Consider the following 22,467-nt stretch of genomic DNA (forward strand, 5'->3'; position numbering starts at 1 on the left):
ATCATTGACAAGAACAACCTACCTCCTATATGACACGTGATATGTACCCTGTACCATTTCTGCCATTTCCTGAAAGTTTCATCAAAATCTGCCCATTACTTTTTAAGTTGTGTTGCTTACTACCATTTATGACCATCTATTGAGCGCACCGGCATTTAAGGCTCACCCACTAAATTTGAGACGAAATCAATATTTCTTCCTATATTTTCCGCACCTGACTGTACGCCGTACATACCTTTTGATTGTTTCCAAACATGGTCTGTAACATGGCAGTAAAACGGTTAATCAAACAAAACAGACATCACTGTCATGGACTCAATAGATGCGAAAGCTAAGGGACGTTTTGTGAATGTATGAAAGTGACACAATACAAAAAGAATGCCTTTGTAAGTTACTAATACTAACACAGACACTTTTAATTGTGTTAGCTTATACGCTGATGTTAACACCGCTAGCTTGATTACATTACGATAGCATGGACGAATATGCACGAAAATACTCCTACACATGGCACAGCATAGTAAGGATGAATTGTTTTAGTTATATCTGAAACTTAGATACGAACGATGAATGAAAAATCATTTTGAGCAAAAACGCTATGGACGGTTATACTTCCAGTTCAAGGCACGAAACAGGAAGTAGATATTCAATGAGCAGCACCTGCAGTAAGTGAACTTGTCCAAAGGAGGGCACCATAACAATAACACACCTTTGTAGTGTCTCTGTCAGTGTTTATACTAAAAACTATTCAACTACAAAACATTGCCGTTAGCCAAGACAATTTCATAAGTTAGCCACACTTTTATAAGCCGCAGGGTTCAAATACTGGGCAAAAAGTAGCAGCCAGTAGTCTGGAAAATATGACAACTACCAGACAGACAAACACCTGTGAATACATAACCCTTAAACCTCTCAAATACTGTCAGACTATTCTTTATGTCTTTCATAAGCAGTCAGCAGCGTATCATACACTGTCTTCAATAAAGATGATGATGTCATCACCTCAGCGCTCCTAAACAGGAAGCAGCATATCATACACTGTCTTCAATAAAAATGATGATGTCATCACCTCAGCGCTCCTAAACAGGAAGCAGAATATCATACACTGTCTTCAATAAAGATGATGATGTCATCACCTCAGTGCTCCTAAACAGGAAGCAGCATATCATATACTGTCTTTAATAAAGCAGATGATGTCATCATTAGTTTTCTGCAGAGTTTTTGTATAACCGGCAACCCTTTAGCGCCGCCCTAGTGGGCTTTTTCAAAAATGTGTGAAAAAGGAAAAAGATGAGGTAAAAAGTATATATTAGTTTGAATAAGGTTTGTGTCGGAGGACAAACATGACACAAACCTTCCTAATTGTTAGAAATCCCAGTTTTTATATGACACATGCTTCACTGGTGTCACTATTTGGCGAGTGCCATTTTGTCCTACTAAATTCAGCGGTCGTTGAACTCACCATAGTTTGTTTACATGTACAACTTTCTCAGTCAGACGTGTTTTATGCCCCTCCTTCTTTGTGTCATTTTGTCCACCAAACCTTTTATGCTGTGTGTGAATGCACAAAGGTGAACTTTGTTGATGTTATTGACTTGTTGGAGTGCTAATCAGGAATGTTTGGTCACTGTATGCTAATCCATGCTAACATGTTATTTAGGCTAGCTGTATGATCTTCTTCTACTGTATTAACATGTAACATGTGTGAAGAAAATGTCGCTCCCTAGTGTAGGAGAGGCACACTGCGTATGGCCATCACTCACATGATCTTCTTCTACTGTATTAACATGTAACATGTGTGAAGGAGATGTCACCCCCTAGTGTAGGAGAGGCACACTGCGTATGGCCATCACTCACATGACACATAAGAAAGTACAACTTCACATGCAGCTGGAGGAAAATAGAAGAAAGTGAATTATTGGACAAATCACACTCATTTAGTGCATAGAAAGGTACTGAGTGTAAAAAGTCACATGACGTCAGACGAGGCAGCAAACACATCTTCAATCATTTCTTTCCAACAACATTTATATCATCATCTCTGTCATTTTTCTACTGACAGCAATTATACTTCTAACTGTATGTTTTACATACACTCACACACCAACTACAATTGTAGTCCAAGAACCATTAAAAAAACTACCAAATAAATCAGAAATCACTCACAAGTTACTCAATAGTTGAGTAGTTTTTTCAAGTCATTATTTTGATGACTACTTTTTACTTGAGTTCTATTTTTGTAAAGTAACAGTACTCTTGTGAGTACCATTACTTGACCCACCTGTGGGTGCAACCTCCCTATTTGAAAAGTTCATATCAAGTCTGACGTTATTTAATCCAACATTTTCCTTTTCTCGTATCGATCAAATGGATCGATTCCCTTTCAAACGATCTGGGATCATTACTTGTCTTCCTGGAGGCCAACTTGGCGAGCACAGATGGATAAAGTGGAAATAAAGGAATGTGATCCATCGATAGTTCCACCCAGACAGGAATGCAACTTGAAGTGAAAAGGCGATAGTGGACTTCCACAAGCATTTGAAAGTCTGCGACTCACACCTTCTTCTCTCCTCGCTCCTGCAGAGGTCCACGCCATGCTGGACGGCTTCTTGCCCGCCGACACCTACTTCCGCTTCAACCCCTTCGTGAGCGAAGACATCTCCATCGACGACAACCGCCGGGAGAAGCTGAGCCAGCTGCAGGCCGAGGGCTGGCGCTACCTGGAGAGGAACGAGGAGAAGCTGAAGAAGGCGGCTGGCATCCTCACTCGGGAGAAAGATGCGGGGCGGAGACTAGCAGACTGGCTCAGGACCAGGACCGACATGTTCAAGCTCTAGACTACCTTTCCACCTCACTTGGAGACTTCTATTTTCGCTAAGAAGAACTTAAACGTGATGAAACAGGTAATGACACCAGGGTATCCTGGTGGAAACATTTTTTAAAAGATTCGGCAGCAGATTCCTAAACACAGGACATAAATGATCTTTGACTACCTTCTCTGTAGCAGGTCTTTAAAAAGAGCAAAGCGCTCCTGTTGTTTTACCACTGTAGATTTGACAGTTAATACCTTCTTTTCATTTACAGTAATGCACTGTAAAAACAGTAAAAAAAAACAAAAAAACAGGCAGCTCAGAATTTTACTGCAAGAATGTCAGTAAAAAAAAAAAAAATCCTTCAAAACAGGAAGTGCTTCAGTTGTAAACACGACTTTAGATTTGACCATTTTTTCCATTTCCAGTAACGCAGTAGGCAGATGTTGAGTGAAGAAATGCCTTCAGTGTTCACTCACTCAACATTTTACATTCAACGCTCAGTTTTGACAGCAAAAATAAGAGTAGGACTCTTTCTCTAGTGACTTGCTGTGAAAAAACACATTTTTTAATTGCTTTGTAGTTTCCACCGTGCACAAGGATGTTCCACTTCCCAACATTCACAAGGCCGACAAAATACAGCAAAAATGAAAACTCCAAACAATTCAGTTGTGTTAGGTAACAGAATGAAATACTTTTTGAAGGATAGGGAGATTTATTTTAAAGGCCTACTGAAAGCCACTACTAGCGACCACACAGTCTGATAGTTTATATATCAATGATGAAATATTAACATTGCAACACATGCCAATACCGCCTTTTTAGTTTACTAAATTGCAATTTTAAATTTTGCGCGGAAGTATCATGCTAAAACGTCGCGGTATGATGATGCGTGCACGTGACCTCACGCATTGTAGAGGACATGTTGTTCCAGCACCGTTCACAGCTATAAGTGGTCTCTTTTCATCGCATAATTACACAGTATTCTGGACATCTGTGTTGCTGAATCTTTTGCAATTTGTTCAATTTATAATGGAGACATCAAAGAAGAAAGATGTAGGTGGGAAGCGGTGTATTGCAGCTGCCTTTAGCAACACAAACACAGCCGGTGTTTCATTGTTTACATTCCCGAAAGATGACGGTGAAGCTTTACTATGGAACAGTGTGGTCAAGTGAACATGGTTCCCTACCACATGTCAACCGGCAGGTTTTGGTGAGAAAATGGTGGTACTAAGTCAGCTCTTACCGTAGACATGAGTGGAGAGCTTGCGTCGTTCCTCCTGCAGCTGCGGACTCTCTTGCCTCCACCCACCGGCCGCCCCCGACCGTCGGATGCTTCCACCGTGGAGGAGGGGGAAAAAAAATCTCAACCTGGGTGCCTTCGCCTCGTTGAGAAACGTGGTTTCCCTCAGAGACTTTGGCGGTCACCACACCCGTGGCCACACCCCTCCGACTTTCAGGTCGTACAGGTACGACCATATAATCTCACTAAAACACTAGTAACACAATAAGCAGGTAAGGGATTTTCCAGAATTATCCCAGTAAATATGTCTTCTAACATCTGAATCACTCTGCCATCTATTTTTTATTTTTATTTTTTCTAGTCCTTCACTCTCACTTTCCTCATCCACGAATCTTTCATCCTCGCTCAAAGTAATGGGGAAATTGTCGCTTTCTCGGTCAGAATCGCTCCCGCTGCTGGTGGCCATGATTGTAAACAATGTTCAGATGTGAGCAGCTCCACAACCCGTGACGTCACGCGCACATCGTCTGCTACTTCCGGTACAGGCAAGGCTTTTTTATTAGCGACCAAAAGTTGCAAACTTTATCGTGGATGTTCTCTACTAAATCCTTTCAGCAAAAATATGGCAATATCGCGAAATGATCAAGTATGACATATAAAAGGGACCTTCTGTCCCTGTTTAAATAAGAACATCTCATTTCAGTAGGCCTTTAACATTGGTGGTGTTTAACAGGATCTCTTTAATCGTTTTTAGACAAATAAAGGTAATCGATTTGTAACAATAAATGGAAGAATTCTGAAAGCACTTGAAAAAACCATTTGGGTCCTGATTTCTTTATTCTTTTTTTTTTTTAATCAAAGATGAAAATATATAAAAAAACATGCCCCCCGTGACCCCGAAAGGGAATAAGCGGTAGAAAATGGATGGATGGATGGATGTTGGACAATCTGGCTCCTCTGCAGCAATGCACAACACCAAACTAGAGAAACATTAGACTGTAAATCTAAAATCAAGCACTGAATTATACATTTGCACAAATGAAATTGCAGCTACTTGATAAAAATGGACTGAAGAAAGGGGAGAAAATATGTCTTTTTATTTAATTTTTCACAGGCAAGCACACAGTGGACTTCATTCTTGGATTTGATCCTTTTTCATGTTTTAGTAGCATTATTTGTTGCTGTGCAGAATCTTTTATCACCTCAGCTTGTTAGCAGGCAGGAGCTTTTTATTCTTCTGCTGTCTTCAGACAATTCCAGAGTGTGTCATTAAAGTCTTCACCCTCAACTTTCTGTCTCTTTAATCTTCTGATGACTTACACTTGAAATATTACAAATATGTCATGAAGCATCAAGTTGATTGACACAATAAAGTTCTATCTATCTGCTTGATGCTTCATCACATATTTGTAATATTTAAATGTCAATGTTTTGTTTTTCATTTGACAAATGTCTCTGTTTTGTATCAATGCATAACAGATATATTTGACTATATTTTTGTATGTAAATAATATTTTTAAAGGTGCTGAGTTAAGTTGATAATATGCAGTAGAAGGAAATGGAAAAACGTATTAAACAAAAATGTAAATTCTATACAGTTATCTAAATTGTTCATTTAATAGATTTGAAATAATATATATTTGAAAATATATATTATTGTCTGCTTAATATTCATATACATTTAATTTTCATTTGTCAAATTTGAATTTAAATATCACAAATAAAAATACACACACGTGATTTAAAATAATAGAACATACATGAATAGAACATATAAGGCTTTATTGGTCTCATAGTGGGGAAGTTACTTAAAAGTGGACAGTAGCACAAATAATGTATTACAGACATTTCATTTTTTGAATTGGAAAAATATCAATAAAACCCTATTTAAACTGTATTATACAAATACAGTATTTAATATACAAATATAATTATACATGACATTGAAATATTAAATGCAAAACTATTTGTGACGATCTGTCACTTCATTTCTGTTGGTTTGCCTTGTTTTTTTATTTACTTCCTGTCAGTGCTCTTATTTTGTTAAATTTCCTGTTTGTTCCGCGGAGCACTGTTTTCTCCTCACCTGCCGTTGATTGGCAGCCGGTCCACACCTGCTGCCAATCAACAGAGCTCTATTTATGTTTTCATTTGAGTGCTCCAAGATAATTCTCTGTTTGGAACTTCTGTTAGCAAGACTGCTTCGTGTTTTTGTTTGATGATAATCGAAGTCATCTTACCTGCTCTCAGCTCTCCTAGTTCTCGCATCTTGGGTAACAAAACAGCAGCCATGCGTTTTCCTGATACGATTTGCATTTAATGTTTGTTTTAATTAAATGTGTGTTATACAAATGCCAGTATTTTCTACGTGCATTATAAAATATAATCATTTGTTCATCCATCCATCCATTTCCTACCGCTTGTCCCTTTCCGGGTGGCGGGGGGTGCTGGAGCCTATCTCAGCTGCATTCGGGCAGAAGGCGGCGTACACTCTGGACAAGTCACCACTCATCACAGGGCCTTCAATTAGGATTTAAATACTATAAATATACATAAAATAATAGAACACGTAAATACGAATTAAAAAAGTCATGATTTATGATAGCAGCAGCAAGACAAAATACAAACTTTGACCCAAGTTGTAAGTGGCAAGTGTGTATAATAATAATAATAAAGCTGCAAGCAGCGATGGACGGTACCGACTTAGGCTGCTGCCCCCGCGACCCAAGCCTGGATAAGCATTAGCTAGCCGGCAGCCATCTTAACAAATATTTCCCACGAGGGTGAAGCACAACTAATGTTAATATTCAAATATTGTGTCACTGGCGCGTTTATGCCATTTATAAGATTACAAAGTTGGAGCGCTAGGAAAAAACAAGAAGTGTGAAGTGAATTATATTTATATAGCGCTTTTCTCAAGTGACTCAAAGCGCTTTACATAGTGAAACCCAATATCTAAGTTACATTTAAACCAGTGTGGGTGGCACTGGGAGCAGGTGGGTAAAGTGTCTTGCCCAAGGACACAACGACAGTAACTAGGATGGCACAAGCGGGAATCGAACCTACAACCCTCAAGTTGCTGGCACGGCCACTCTACCAACCGAGCTATGCCGCCCCGAAAAAAAACTAGCTCTCTGTGTGAGCGCACGGTGGACATCTTAGAAAAAAAATTCAGCGCGGCGCTTCTTCGAAGGCTAATAAAATCAAAACCGGACCATTCATTGTCTTTACCGTAGCATAAAAAGTGCAGATGGCCTTAAAACGCCACAACAGTCAGGCACCATGTGTAAGTACTCAAAATAAAGAATGTCGGACGGTTGTTTTTATGATATGCAGGCAAAGGACAACTTTAAAACATAGCGACTTAGCTACGGCATCTGGCAGCCATCTTGGTATAGACCATCACAGCCCCTCCCTCACGAATGTTGGTGCGTGCGCAACAGCAGCAGACGGTAGGGGGGGAAAATATTAAAAAACCATCTCTCTCACCGTGTCTGCGCATGGCAGCCATCTTTGAAATGGTTTTCAGCGCAGCGGTTCTTTGAAGGCTGATAAAAATCAAAACCGTAGCAGTGGTTAAAACTACTTTATCAACTTTTAATCAGAAGGGTTCAATCTCTCTTCTCTTGCTTATTTGAAGCCGATACGACCAAGGCCTCAGAGGAGTTAATGTTTAAAGAAAAGCGAAACATTTTTAGCCAACTTTTGTATTGAATTGGGAATAGCAAACCTCCTGTTGATTTTAGCCGGGGGGTCTCAGTGGATGAAATATAGGTCTAACTGAGACCTACTTAGTGGTTTTTTGTTTCATGTTTCTACGACATTCCTACTGGAAGTTACAGACAGATTTATCTGTGTTTTCTTCCTAGGGCGCGCTAGAGCGCAATTTTGAATTTTGGGGTTTGTTTTTTGATTAGATCGCAATTTTCGCCAGTCCTGATGTGTCAAATTTAGTGAGTTTTGAAGAATATTAAGGGGGTGAAATCATCAACACTGAGGATCTGTGGCTTTGTGACGGGAGACCATCTCTTTTCTCAAGGACATTTTCAAAAGACTGGCTGTTTTTTTCAAGAAGTGACTGACTGTCTTTCATCAAGGATCTCAGAATCCTTGGTCACAGTTGAAGGTCAAGATGTGCTTCTGAATAATTCTACAGTTGGTGGGAAAGACTAAATCATTTCATGTGGGTTGTTTTCATTTCAATCCCCGGGCTTTGACACTTCTGTGGCACAAAAAACACAATACAGTAACTTCCATGCAAATCAACTTTACAGTAAGATGTTCCACACAAAAAGAGCAAATGATACCTGTCAAATAAAATAAAGATACAAGGAAGCTTGATATATAAATCCATCCACAAATGATTGGAGGATGCAGGAAGAACTGTGGACACTCTTGGGATTTGGATCACATGGGACTGTCTGCCCTGCAGGATGAATTTGAGGACCAGTCATAGACAATTTAGAGTGAAAAGCAAATGTTCTTTTCTTTGGCATACGAAGCATTTTAACTTGGATTAGTTCCCCGGCTTGGAGACTCTCCCCTGAAGGACAGTGCAGTGAAGACACAACAAACTCCCTTCTTGTCTCTCATGTACACACACACCTGTTGTTGTTGACTTTGGACTAGCGACTGCACAACATCAAGGCCGCAGAACAGAGACACACTGCAAGCTTACACACACACATGCATCCAAAAAATATATACGCCACACACACATACCCCACCCCCCCATCCAAAGCCCTTGATGAGAATTCCATAGGGATGATGGACGGATGGTCACCGCCTGACTGCGGCCTGACACCATGGCCCCCCACTCCCTCGCCTCTCTTTCTAGATGTCTGGAAATGTATGTTGTAATATGTATATGTGCTTTGCTATGGAGGTTTTTTCCCACTCCAGACTGGGTCCCCTTAGGAGCCCAGTCTAGAGTGTATTTTTTTACTCATCCTTCCACAGCGTTGCCCTTTTTCCCATCTTTTATGAGGCGCCTTGTGGCGACCCATAAGCGTTCCTGTAAGCCTGTACGCTGTTTCTTTGTCTCATCTTGAACGGGTTTGTGCTGAAAACAAAGTTTACATGCCGTGACTTCTGTATGTGCAGGCTCTAAAAAATATGCTTCTGGCTTCTCATTTCGACCAAAGCAGTCCTGGTTGGCTCCGCCATGATCACTGGGTGTTGTTGTTGTTGTAGCGTTGGTTGCGCTGCTCTTTGAGAAATCAATGTTCCGGTAAGATTATAGATATGAAATGTCATGATGAATATTTCTGCTACTACATGACTGTGAGTCTCTTGCCGTTGCCGTGCGGGTTCCACCGACCACCAAGGAAGGACATTGCTTTTGCAGGTTTGACTCTCGTTTATTTTGCAATAAAGAAAGTCTTTTGCGCCGTTGCCGCTCCCGCTGCTCGCTCCTCCGTGTCGGTCGCATCTTCGTCTTCGCCGTCTGGTTCTCTCTCACTTCCGCTCTTCATCCGTTGCTGCAGGCTCTCCAACTCCTGCCATCAGGTGACTCCATTTTGCTGGGACTCAGAGCACATTGGCAAAGAAGACCACGGCGGGGTTGAGATGCTTGCAGACTGACAAGATTGAAGAGATGATTGTTTTCTCCAAAAGCACAGAAGCACTGATTGACTTGGTCAAAGAAATGATTAAATGTGCGCACATGTCTGTCACAAAAGTTTTCTCCAACACGCACTGGTAGTCCTGCAATCGTCAGGAGAGATGTTGAAGACTCCTAGGAAGTCCTGCACTGGTAGTCCTGCAATAGTCAGGAGAGATGTTGAAGACTCCTAGGAAGTCCTGCACTGGTAGTCCTGCAATAGTCAGGATAGATGTTGAAGACTCCTATAGTCCTGCACTGGTAGTCCTGCCATAGTCAGGAGAGATGTTGAAGACTCCTAGGACGTCCTGCACTGGTAGTCCTGCAATAGTCAGGAGAGATGTTGAAGACTCCTAGGAAGTCCTGCACTGGTAGTCCTGCAATAGTCAGGAGAGATGTTGAAGACTCCTATAGTCCTGCACTGGTAGTCCTGCAATAGTCAGGAGAGATGTTGAAGACTCCTAGGAAGTCCTGCACTGGTAGTCCTGCAATAGTCAGGAGAGATGTTGAAGATTCCTAGGAAGTCCTGCACTGGTAGTCCTGCAATAGTCAGGAGAGATGATGAAGACTCCTATAGTCCTGCACTGGTAGTCCTGCAATAGTCAGGAGAGATGTTGAAGATTCCTAGGAAGTCCTGCACTGGTAGTCCTGCAATAGTCAGGAGAGATGTTGAAGACTCCTATAGTCCTGCACTGGTAGTCCTGCAATAGTCAGGAGAGATGTTGAAGACTCCTAGGAAGTCCTGCACCGGTAGTCCTGCAATAGTCAGGAGAGATGTTGAAGACTCCTATAGTCCTGCACTGGTAGTCCTGCAATAGTCAGGAGAGATGTTGAAGACTCCTAGGAAGTCCTGCACTGGTAGTCCTGCAATAGTCAGGAGAGATGTTGAAGACTCCTATAGTCCTGCACTGGTAGTCCTGCAATAGTCAGGAGAGATGATGAAGACTCCTATAGTCCTGCACTGGTAGTCCTGCAATAGTCAGGAGAGATGTTGAAGACTCGTAGGAAGTCCTGCACTGGTAGTCCTGCAATAGTCAGGAGAGATGTTGAAGACTCCTATGAAGTCCTGCACTGGTAGTCCTGCAATAGTCAGGAGAGATGTTGAAGACTCCTATAGTCCTGCACTGGTAGTCCTGCAATAGTCAGGAGAGATGATGAAGACTCCTATAGTCCTGCACTGGTAGTCCTGCAATAGTCAGGAGAGATGTTGAAGACTCCTAGGAAGTCCTGCACTGGTAGTCCTGCAATAGTCAGGAGAGATGTTGAAGACTCCTATAGTCCTGCACTGGTAGTCCTGCAATAGTCAGGAGAGATGATGAAGACTACTATAGTCCTGCACTGGTAGTCCTGCAATAGTCAGGAGAGATGTTGAAGACTCGTAGGAAGTCCTGCACTGGTAGTCCTGCAATAGTCAGGAGAGATGTTGAAGACTCCTAGGAAGTCCTGCACTGGTAGTCCTGCAATAGTCAGGAGAGATGTTGAAGACTCCTATAGTCCTGCACTGGTAGTCCTGCAATAGTCAGGAGAGATGATGAAGACTCCTATAGTCCTGCACTGGTAGTCCTGCAATAGTCAGGAGAGATGTTGAAGACTCGTAGGAAGTCCTGCACTGGTAGTCCTGCAATAGTCAGGAGAGATGATGAAGACTCCTATAGTCCTGCACTGGTAGTCCTGCAATAGTCAGGAGAGATGTTGAAGACTCGTAGGAAGTCCTGCACTGGTAGTCCTGCAATAGTCAGGAGAGATGTTGAAGACTCGTAGGAAGTCCTGCACTGGTACTCCTGCAATAGTCAGGAGAGATGTTGAAGACTCCTATAGTCCTGCACTGGTAGTCCTGCAATAGTCAGGAGAGATGATGAAGACTCCTATAGTCCTGCACTGGTAGTCCTGCAATAGTCAGGAGAGATGTTGAAGACTCCTAGGAAGTCCTGCACTGGTAGTCCTGCAATAGTCAGGAGAGATGTTGAAGACTCCTAGGAAGTCCTGCACTGGTAGTCCTGCAATAGTCAGGAGAGATGTTGAAGACTCCTATAGTCCTGCACTGGTAGTCCTGCAATAGTCAGGAGAGATGTTGAAGACTCCTAGGAAGTCCTGCACTGGTAGTCCTGCAATAGTCAGGAGAGATGTTGAAGACTCCTATAGTCTTGCACTGGTAGTCCTGCAATAGTCAGGAGAGATGTTGAAGACTCCTATAGTCTTGCACTGGTAGTCCTGCAATAGTCAGGAGAGATGTTGAAGACTCTTATAGTCCTGCACTGGTAGTCCTCTGTGGTGTCGCCCACTAAATGTACTTCACTTAATAATGCAGGCCATGCTTGAAGTGCAGACTTAGTCAACATGAATCTCACAGCAGGAGATTTTATTCTCAACAGTTTTCTACAGACTTTTTGTTTTGCCGTCCTTATGCCAGGACTCGGAACTTTTTCTTCGATTTGTTTCTTTTTTGAGTGTGACCCAAATCCTCTTTCGTAATCTTCTGCTACAATTTTTCTTCCATTTGATTTCCCCCAGCTGTGGGCCACAAGGCCCCTGGGGCCCCCCAGTCAACACCCCTGTGGGCCCCCCCTGCTTTACTGCAACAAAAGCTACATTCCAGTCTTAAAACAACTCACAATTCGATTTGATTCCATTTCTTGGGGTGGAAATTTGATTGAGAATGTTTCTTGATTCAAACAGATTCTTGCAATACCAAAACAGCTTCCAGGTGACAAAAACTCCTCCTGGCTGTTGATGTGTTTGCCAAATAATACATGATGTGTTTGCCAATACAAACAGCAAGTACAAAACCTGTTTCCATATGAGTTAAGAAATTGTGTTACATACATATATATATATATATATATATATATATATATTGTACATATATATATATATGTATGTATGTATGTATGTATATGTATATATACCTATATGTATATATATGTATCTATATGTATATATATACCTATATGTATGTATATGTATATATATGTGTATATATGTATGTATATGTATATATATACGTATATCCATCCATCCATCTATTTTCTACCGCTTATTCCCTTTCGGGGTCGCGGGGGGCGCTGGCGCCTATCTCAGCATGTATATATATATATATATATATATATATATATATATATATATATATATATATATATATATATATATATATATATATATATAAGTTGCTTTATTGAGTTTACAACCCCCTGGCGCTGATTTGTACTTTTTTTGTACTTATTTTGATGATTGTTATTTCTTGATTGTAAGTAAATGTTGCAGTTTATAAATACAGGTTTATATAATTCAAAAAACAAAAACTAAGACAAAACAAAACAGTATTGTATTATTTTTTAAGACAGAAGGTCATTTAATTAACTAAAAACATTTTCTTACTAACTCCCACCTCCAAATACATGCACCTGGGGATATGCCCCTCCCACCTCCAAAGACATGCACCTAGGGATAGGCCCCTCCCATCTCCAAAGACATGCACCTGGGGATAGGCCCCTCCCACCTCTAAAGACATGCACCTAGGGATAGGCCCCTCCCATCTCCAAAGACATGCACCTGGGGATAGGTTGATTAGGAACACTAAATGGTCCCAGTGTGTTAATGTTGTCTATCTGTGTTGGCCCTGTGAAGAGATGGCGACTTGTCCAGGTTGTACTCCGCCTTCCGCCCGATTGTAGCTGAGATAGGCTCCAGCGTCCCAGACTGGGACAAAGCGGTAGGAATGGATGGATGGATCTTTATATTGTTATTTTTTTTTCAGTAATTAAATCCCCAAAGTCATGTATCTGATGTTCATCTGCGAGGCTGCGCGACAGAAAATGAATATTTTGTTGTCAGCTTTTTTTTTTTTTTTGCTTTTACGCCTTGTGCGCGCACCGGAGTGAGCAGTGCGCGCGCAGCTGCTGGTGTTTGCACGTGTGTGTGTGTGTGTGTGTGTGTGTGTGTGTGTGTGTGTGTGTGTGTGTGTGTGAGAGTGTGTGGAGGCAGGCAGTCCACATAGCGAGGAGGACGCCGAGACGAGCATCACTACCGCAGACATCACCTGCATGAAGACTCCCGCCGAGGAAGGTGAGTCACGTCACGTCACCTCAAGTCACGTGTCATCCGCTCTTCTCTTCCGACATAATTTGCATTCAAAAACAGACATTTTTCTACGGAAGCTGTTTCGTTGTCCCAGAGTTTGTGTCGAGATGGCGATGCTGCACAAGCTGATTGTGTCTTAATTACTACAACATGCACACTGTCCATGTTCAAGTGTGCTAGCTGGACTCAGCAAGTGTGCACCCTATGCATGTTCAAGTGTGCTAGCTGTAGAGATGAAGTGTGCAGCGTGTGTATGTTCAAGTGTACTAGCTGTAGAGATGAAGTGTGCAGCGTGTGTATGTTCAAGTGTACTAGCTGTAGAGATGAAGTGTGCAGCGTGTGTATGTTCAAGTGTACCAGCTGCAGAGATGAAGTGTGCAGCGTGTGTATGTTCAAGTGTGCTATCTGTAGAGATGAAGTGTGCAGCGTATGTATGTTCAAGCGTGCTAGCTGTAGAAATGAAGTGTGCACCCCATGTAAGTACAAGTGTACTAGCTGGATTCATCAAGTGTGCACCCTATGTAAGTAAAAGTGTGCTCGCTGTAAAGATAAAGTGTGGACCCTATGTAAGTACAAGTGTGCTAGCTGGACTCATCAAGTGTGCACCGTATGTAAGTACAAGTGTGCTAGCTGTAGAGATTAAGTGTGCACCCTATGTGAGTACAAGTGTGCTAGCTGGACTCAAGTGTGCACCGTATGTGAGTACAAGTGTGCTAGCTGTAGAGATGAAGTGTGCACCCTATGTGAGTACAAGTGTACTAGCTGTACAGATGAAGTGTGCACCCTATGTGAGTATAAGTGTGCAGTGTGCGTATGTTCAAGTGTGCTAGCTGTAGAGATGAAGTGTGCACCCTATGTAAGTACAAGTGTACTAGCTGGACTCATCAAGTGTGCACCCTATGTAAGTAAAAGTGTGCTAGCTGTAGAGTTGAAGTGTGCACCCTATGTGAGTACAAGTGTGCTAGCTGTACTCATCAAGTGTGCTAGCTCGAGAGATAAAGTGTGCACCGTATGTGAGTACAAGTGTACTAGCTGTAGAGATGAAGTGTGCAGTGTGTGTATGCATTGTTGACATAGTGTGCTGAGATAAGTACACACAGAGCAGTCAGTAAAGATGTTTATTGTTGCATCACCTTCATATTTCCTCCTCCTAAGTCACTGCTTCTTCATCTTCTGACACCAACTATCAGCTCATGGAATATCTCATTTTGCATTTCACAATTTTTGCACCGGCCCTACGATAAGGTGGCAACTTGTCCAGGGTGTACTCCGCCTTCCGCCCGATTGTAGCTGGGATAGGCGCCAGCGTGTCCCGCGACCCCAAAAGGGAATAAGTGGTAGAAAATGGATGGATGGATATCTTTGCACCTACCGCCACCTTTTAGCTTAACGCTACAATAATTACATGCTAAATAATACCAACAAAAAGTCTGGTGAGCCTCAATAACATGACATACTGTACATATCACCTGTTACTTACTGTACATACCACCTCTGCTATACTGTACATACCACCTATGACCAGAGGTGGGTAGTCACGCGCTACATTTACTCCGTTACATCTACTTGAGTAACTTTTGGGATAAATTGTACTTCTAAGAGTAGTTTTTATGCAAAATACTTTTACTTTTACTTGAGTATATTTATAGAGAAGAAACGCTACTTTTACTCCGCTCCATTTATCTGCAATCAGGTCGCTACTCGCTACTTTTTTTTTTTTTATCGATCTGTTGATGCACGCTTTGTTTGTTTTGATTTTGTCAGACACGCATTCAAAGTAGGAACTATGCATGCTTCCGTTTCACCAATCACATGCAGTCATTGGTGACGTTGGACCAATCAAACAGAGCCAGGTGGTCACGTGACCGTCACACGTAGAACCCGACATGTTGAAAAACTTATTGGGGTGTTACCATTTAGTGGTCAACTGTACGGAATATGTAGTGTTCTGTGCAGTCTACTAATAAAAGTTTCAATCAATCAACCAATCAATCAAAAGTGTGAAGAAAAAAAGACACTTTTTTATTTCAACCGTACTTCCAGTCAAAAGCCTAAAGACAGATCGCACAGTTCCTGTCTTCACAATAAAAGCGCCGCCCCATCGCGCCTGCGCTAACAAAATAAGAGTCTCCGAAAGCCAGCGCAAACAAACTAGCAAGCTACGGAGTTTGCCGCCAATGTATTTCTTGTAAAGTGTATAAAAACGAATATGGAAGCTGGACAAATAAGATGCCAAAAACCAACGACTTTCATGATGTATTAGACAGAAAAGAGGAACTTTTTTTCTCCTCCATTTGAAAACCGGGACGTTAGCACTATACTGTCTGATTCCAATCAATGCAAGTCATCAGAATCAGGTAATACACCAACTTATATTCTTGTCTTCATTAAAGATAGGAATCTATATGTCAAACATAAATGTATATTCATTAAAACACCTTTAACATGTCAACAAAAACGGCAAAATAAATAAGTATAAATTATATACTGTATATATAAAGGTATGTATGTATATATATATATATATGATATGTGTGTATGTATATATGAGGTAGATCACCTCAACATGGTCATTTATTAAGTAATTGATTAACATTGAAAAACTTATTGGGGTGTTACCATTTAGTGGTCAATTGTACGGAATATGTACTGTACTGCAATCTACTAATACAAGTTTCAATCAATCAATCAATCAATCAATCAATCAATGCCTACTGAGCCTATGGTGCTGTTAAGTTATTGTGGCTCAATTTGCCTTTTTTTTATTTTAATGTATTATTATTTAATATATAATATTGTTTTAGTTGCTTAAGAGATATTCCTGGCTCTGAATTTGCTCATTGCTATTTTTTTGTTTTTGTGCATTATTTGTTGCCGTAATCATTTAACGAACAGGTTACTCATCAGTTACTCAGTACTTGAGTAGTTTTTTCACAACATACTTTTTACTTTTACTCAAGTAAATATTTGGGTGACTACTCCTTACTTTTACTTGAGTAATAAATCTCTAAAGTAACAGTACTCTTAATTGAGTACAATTTCTGGCTACTCTACTCACCTCTGCCTGTGACATACTGCACATATGACATACTGTACATATCACCTGTGACATACTGTACATAATAAATATACAACTATATAATAAATATCCTGGCAGTGGACAACTCAATCAATCAATCAGAGTTTACTTATATAGCCCTAAGTCACCAGTGTCTCAAAGGGCTGCACAAGCCACAACCACATCCTGGGCTCAGATCTCACTTAAGGGCAAGGAAAAACTCAACCCAATTGTATAACAATAAGAAACCTTGGAGGGGACCGCTGATGTGGGGATCCCACCTGGTCGACCTGTGCAATGGACGTCTAGTGGATCTAACATAAAAGTGAGAGTCCAGTCCATAGTGGATCTAACATAATAGTGAGAGTCCAGTCCATAGTGGATCTAACATAATAGTGAGAGTCCAGTCCATAGTGGATCTAACATAATAGTGAGAGTCCAGTCCATAGTGGATCTAACATAATAGTGAGAGTCCAGTCCATAGTGGATCTAACATAATAGTGAGAGTCCAGTCCATAGTGGATCTAACATAATAATGTGAGAGTCCAGTCCATAGTGGATATAACATAATAGTGAGAGTCCAGTCCATAGTGGATCTAACATAATAGTGAGAGTCCAGTCCATAGTGGATCTAACATAATAGTATGGGAGTCCAGTCCATAGTGGATCTAACATAATAGTGAGAGTCCAGTCCATAGTGGATCTAACATAATAGTGTGAGAGTCCAGTCCATAGCGGATCTAACATAATAGTGAGAGTCCAGTCCATTGTGGATCTAACATAATAGTGACAGTCCAGTCCATAGTGGATCTAACATAATAGTGTGGGAGTCCAGTCCATAGTGGATCTAACATAATAGTGTGAGAGTCCAGTCCATAGTGGATCTAACATAATAGTGTGAGAGTCCAGTCCATAGTGGCTCTAACATAATAGTGAGAGTCCAGTCCTTAGTGGATCTAACATAATAGTGTGAGAGTCCAGTCCATAGAGGATCTAACATAATAGTGTGAGAGTCCAGTCCATAGTGGATCTAACATAATAGTGTGAGAGTCCAGTCCATAGTGGATCTAACATAATAGTGTGAGAGTCCAGTCCATAGCGGATCTAACATAAAAGTGAGAGTCCAGTCCATAGTGGATCTAACATAATAGTGAGAGTCCAGTCAATAGTGGATCTAACATAATAGTGTGAGAGTCCAGTCCATAGTGGATCTAACATAATAGTGTGAGAGTCCAGTCCATAGTGGATCTAACATAATAGTGTGAGAGTCCAGTCCATAGTGGATCTAACATAATAGTGTGAGAGTCCAGTCCATAGTGGATCTAACATAATAGTGAGAGTCCAGTCAATAGTGGATCTAACATAATAGTGAGAGTCCAGTCAATAGCGGATCTATGTGGTCTCTCCCACTTCGTCACAAGTGACTTTGTCATCTGTAACAAAGTCACTTGAGGGCAGGATGCCACTAAGATGATGTGGTTTGAAAAAGATGTCAGTCATCTAAACATGTTTTCAGGGACAAAAGCAACAGATTTCCAGCAAGTTATTGAGTATTTGTGTACTATTGATAAAAGTCACCATCTCACAGTATTATTAGTTTATTGTATTTTCTACTATTCCTGACCTTTCATTTCTCGTCCAAAGACTGCTTGGCAATCAGGATACTTGTCATGTCTTTGCCGTGCTGGCTCTCATCTTCTCATCTTTGTTCTCATGTTTCCCAAGCTTGAAGGGTCTCTGTGTCCTGGGGTCCAGACAAACAGCAGTCTGAGTGGATGCAGCAGGTGTGTGCGCCTCAGCAACAATGCATTGTGTTGACATTGTGTGTAGGTGACAGTTGACTTTGTGTAGGTGACAGTTGACGTTGTGTGTAGGTGACAGTTGACTTTGTGTAGGTGACAGTTAACATTGTGTGTAGGTGACAGTTGACTTTGTGTGTAGGTGACAGTTGACGTTGTGTGTAGGTGACAGTTGACATTGTGTGTAGGTGACAGTGGACATTGTGTGTAGGTGACAGTTGACATTGTGTGTAGGTGACAGTTGACATTGTGTGTAGGTGACAGTTGACATTGTGTGTTGGTGACAGTTGACTTTGTGTGTAGGTGACAGTTGACTTTGTGTGCAGGTGACAGTTGACATTGTGTGTAGGTGACAGTTGACATTGTATGTAGGTGACAGTTGACATTGTGTGTCTGTGACAGTTGACTTTGTGTGTAGGTGACAGTTGACATTGTGTGTAGGTGACAATTGACATTGTGTGTAGGTGACAGTTGACATTGTTCGTAGGTGAAAGTTGACATTGTGTGTAGGTGAAAGTCGACATTGTGTCTAGGTGACAGTCGACATTGTGTGTAGGTGACAGTCGACATTGTGTGTAGGTGACAGTCGACATTGTGTGTAGGTGACAGTTGACATTGTGTGTAGGTGACAGTTGACATTGTAGGTGACAGTTGACATTGTGTGTAGGTGACAGTTGACGTTGTGTGTAGGTGACAGTTGACGTTGTGTGTAGGTGACAGTTGACATTGTGTGTAGGTGACAGTTGACATTGTTCGTAGGTGAAAGTTGACATTGTGTGTAGGTGACAGTTGATGTTGTGTGTAGGTGACAGTTGACGTTGTGTGTAGGTGACAGTTGACGTTGTGTGTAGGTGACAGTTGACATTGTGTGTAGGTGACAGTTGACATTGTTCGTAGGTGAAAGTTGACATTGTGTGTAGGTGACAGTTGACATTGTGTGTAGGTGACAGTCGACATTGTGTGTAGGTGACAGTCGACATTGTGTGTAGGTGACAGTTGACATTGTGTGTAGGTGACAGTTGCCATTGTGTGTAGGTGACAGTTGACGTGGCAGACAAAGAAGAAATCCTCACTCCCAAGTCCTTCTTTTATAAGCTGATTTGCTGGTCCACATTTTAATTCCCCTCATGTTCATATCATGACTTCTTTGCACCAACTGCTCCACCCCCCCCCCCCCCTTGACAACCCCCCCCCCCCCTCAGTCCTAAATCCCCCCCCCTCATGTTTCTGTCTAGAGGGGTGCTGTCAGACACCCCCCTTTCCTCCCAATGTTCCCGCTCATCCCCCAGACACTCTCACTCACACACACACACACACACACACACACACACACACATATGCACACACACACTTTCTCGGCCTGCTGAAGTAGACCAGTTAATGCCGATGCTAATAAGCCCCCCCCCCATTGTTCCCGCTGACACACTTTCCAGTGATGTTTGTTCTGCCGAGCAGACGACTGCTAATCGCTCAGAACTGATCCATGTTCTGGTCCTGTGGACTCGTGGACAGCTGAGGGTCTGCTTCTGCTACATAGTTTGTCACCAAGGTTGTAAAGTACTTGGCTCTGTTTACATTTTATGTCACAGGTTTATTCACAAATAGAATACATTCATTTTTGTCCTCAAAATTCTACACTGAATACCCCATAATCATATTGTGAAAGGTTTTTGTGTTTTTTTAAATAGAAAATGTATTAAAAACTACAAATTCACAGAAGTATTCCCAGTCTCTGCTCAATACTTAGTTGACACATCTTTGGCACCAGTTACAGCCTCAAGTCTGTTTTGAATACGATGCCACAAGCCTGGCACACCTACAGTATTTTGGTTTTTTTTGGCCCATTTCTCTTTGCAGCACCTCTGGAGCTCCATCAGGTTGGATGAGACATGTTGGTTTTCATGCAGGATGTCTCTGAGCATTGCTGCATCATCTTGGTCTAGTCAGGGAGGTGACCAAGACCATGGTCACTCTGTAAGAACTACAGCATTCCTCTGTGGAGAGAGGACAACCTTCCAGAAGGACAATCCACCAATCACACTTGTATGGTAGAGTGACCAGACGGAAGCCAAAAGTTTGTCAAAATGCACCTGAAAGACTCTCAGACCACAAGGAACTAAATCCTCTGGTCCGTTGTGACAAATATTGAAGTCTTTGGTGTGAATGTCAGGCTTCATGTTTGGAAGAAACCAGGCACCGCTCATCAGCAGGACAATACCATCCCTACAGTGGTTGCAGCATCATGCTGTAGGGATGGTGCAAACCCAGAGACTACTAAGGATAGAGGGAAAGATGAATGCAGCAATGTACAGGGGCACTCTGGATGAAAACCTTCCCATCCAATTTGATGTTTCTGCAAAGAGGAATGGTTAAAACTACCCAAAGATGTCCAGGGTGTAAACAGCCTTCTGCCAGAATGCAGCTGAGATAGGCTCCAGCGCCCCCCACGACCCCAAAAGGGACAAGCGGTAGGAAATGGATGGATGGGATTTTTAATTTAAAACAAACTTTGCAGATGATCTCAGGCCAGTGTGAGAAATAGTGACCTAGATCCATCTTCCCTCTCAGAGACATTTGCATAAGCAAGGATTATCAGGACACAGGTCTGGGTTCTTGTCACCGCAACAGTTGCTCCGACCCGCCGTCGCTCTGAAAAGTCAAACTGCCGACATGCGCCGAGGGGGCTGTGGGAAAAGCTTGGGTGTTGGAAGGGAAAATGCTACCAATTTCAGTCCGTGGGCTGGCAATGTTCTGCAGACTGCTTTCTTCTGTCGTCTGTAAGGCCGTGACCCCTGCCTGGCCAACCTAACACAATGTGTTTCATAGAGAAGGAGGCAGTCTGCACATCACTGGCGGTGACATCATGACTCACTGCAAGTTGTCTGCTCATTTCTTGCACTCTGGAAGTGGTACCAAAACATGGATTGTTGAACACTGGAAGTGGTACTAAAACATGGATTGTTGCATTCTGGAAGTGGTACTAAAACATGGATTGTTGAACACTGGAAGTGGTACTAAAACAAGGATTGTTGCACTCTGGAAGTGGTAGCAAAACATGGATTGTTGCACTCTGGAAGTGGTACTAAAACATGGATTGTTGCACTCTGCAAGTGGTACTAAACCATGGATTGTTGAACACTGGAAGTGGTACTAAAACAAGGATTGTTGCACTCTGGAAGTGGTACTAAAACAAGGATTGTTGCACTCTGGAAGTGGTACTAAAACATGGATTGTTGAACACTGGAAGTGGTACTAAAACAAGGATTGTTGCACTCTGGAAGTGGTACTAAAACATGGATTGTTGCACTCTGGAGGTGGTACTAAAACATGGATTGTAGTTCTCTGGCCAAGGCATGGGTAACTTACACATTTGTGAAGGCACCATTAATGCTGAAAGGTACATACAACTTTTGGAGCAACATATGTTGTTATCAAGGACGCCCCTGCTTATTTCAGCAAGACAATGCCAAGCCAGGTGTTACAACAGCGTGGCTTCATAGTAAAAGAGTGCAGGTGCTAGACTGGCCTGCCTGTAGTCCAGACATTGAAAATGTGTGCAGGCTAAAATATGAGGCAGGAGACTGTTGAACAACTTAAGCTGTACATCAAGCAAGAACGGGAAAGAATTCCACTTCAAAAATGTGTCTCCTCAGTTCCCAAACCTGCACTGAGTGTTGTTCAAAGGAAAGGCCATGTAACACACTGGTAAAAAGGACTTTTTTGCCATGTGTTGCTGCCATTACATTCTAACTTCATGATTATTTGCAAAAAAAAACAAAGTTTGTCAGTGTGAAGATGAAACATCTTGTCTTTGCAGTCTATTCAATTGAATATAAGTTGAAAATGATTTGTTGTATTCTCTTTTTATCTAGCATTTA

General features: G+C 41.8%; 2 protein-coding genes across 3 annotated transcripts in view; both read left to right on the top strand.

The window, feature by feature from the left end:
* LOC133563094 (calcium-independent phospholipase A2-gamma-like) overlaps positions 1–5,341 on the top strand; it is a 42,531-nt gene extending 37,190 nt beyond the window's left edge. For both annotated transcript variants that reach the window (XM_061917027.1, XM_061917028.1), the window contains exon 11: positions 2,584–5,341. In XM_061917027.1, coding sequence (XP_061773011.1) covers positions 2,584–2,837 — 254 coding nt within the window. In that variant the 3' untranslated portion in view covers positions 2,838–5,341. The remainder of the gene's footprint in view (positions 1–2,583) is intronic.
* An 8,229-nt stretch (positions 5,342–13,570) lies between these two features.
* The window catches only part of LOC133563096 (neuronal cell adhesion molecule-like), a 186,042-nt gene continuing 177,145 nt past the window's right edge, over positions 13,571–22,467 (top strand). The window contains exon 1 of the mRNA XM_061917033.1: positions 13,571–13,717. The gene's annotated coding sequence lies outside the window, so the exon portion shown is untranslated. The remainder of the gene's footprint in view (positions 13,718–22,467) is intronic.

This window comes from Nerophis ophidion, linkage group LG12, assembly GCF_033978795.1.
Source record: "Nerophis ophidion isolate RoL-2023_Sa linkage group LG12, RoL_Noph_v1.0, whole genome shotgun sequence".
Taxonomy (NCBI): domain Eukaryota; kingdom Metazoa; phylum Chordata; class Actinopteri; order Syngnathiformes; family Syngnathidae; genus Nerophis; species Nerophis ophidion.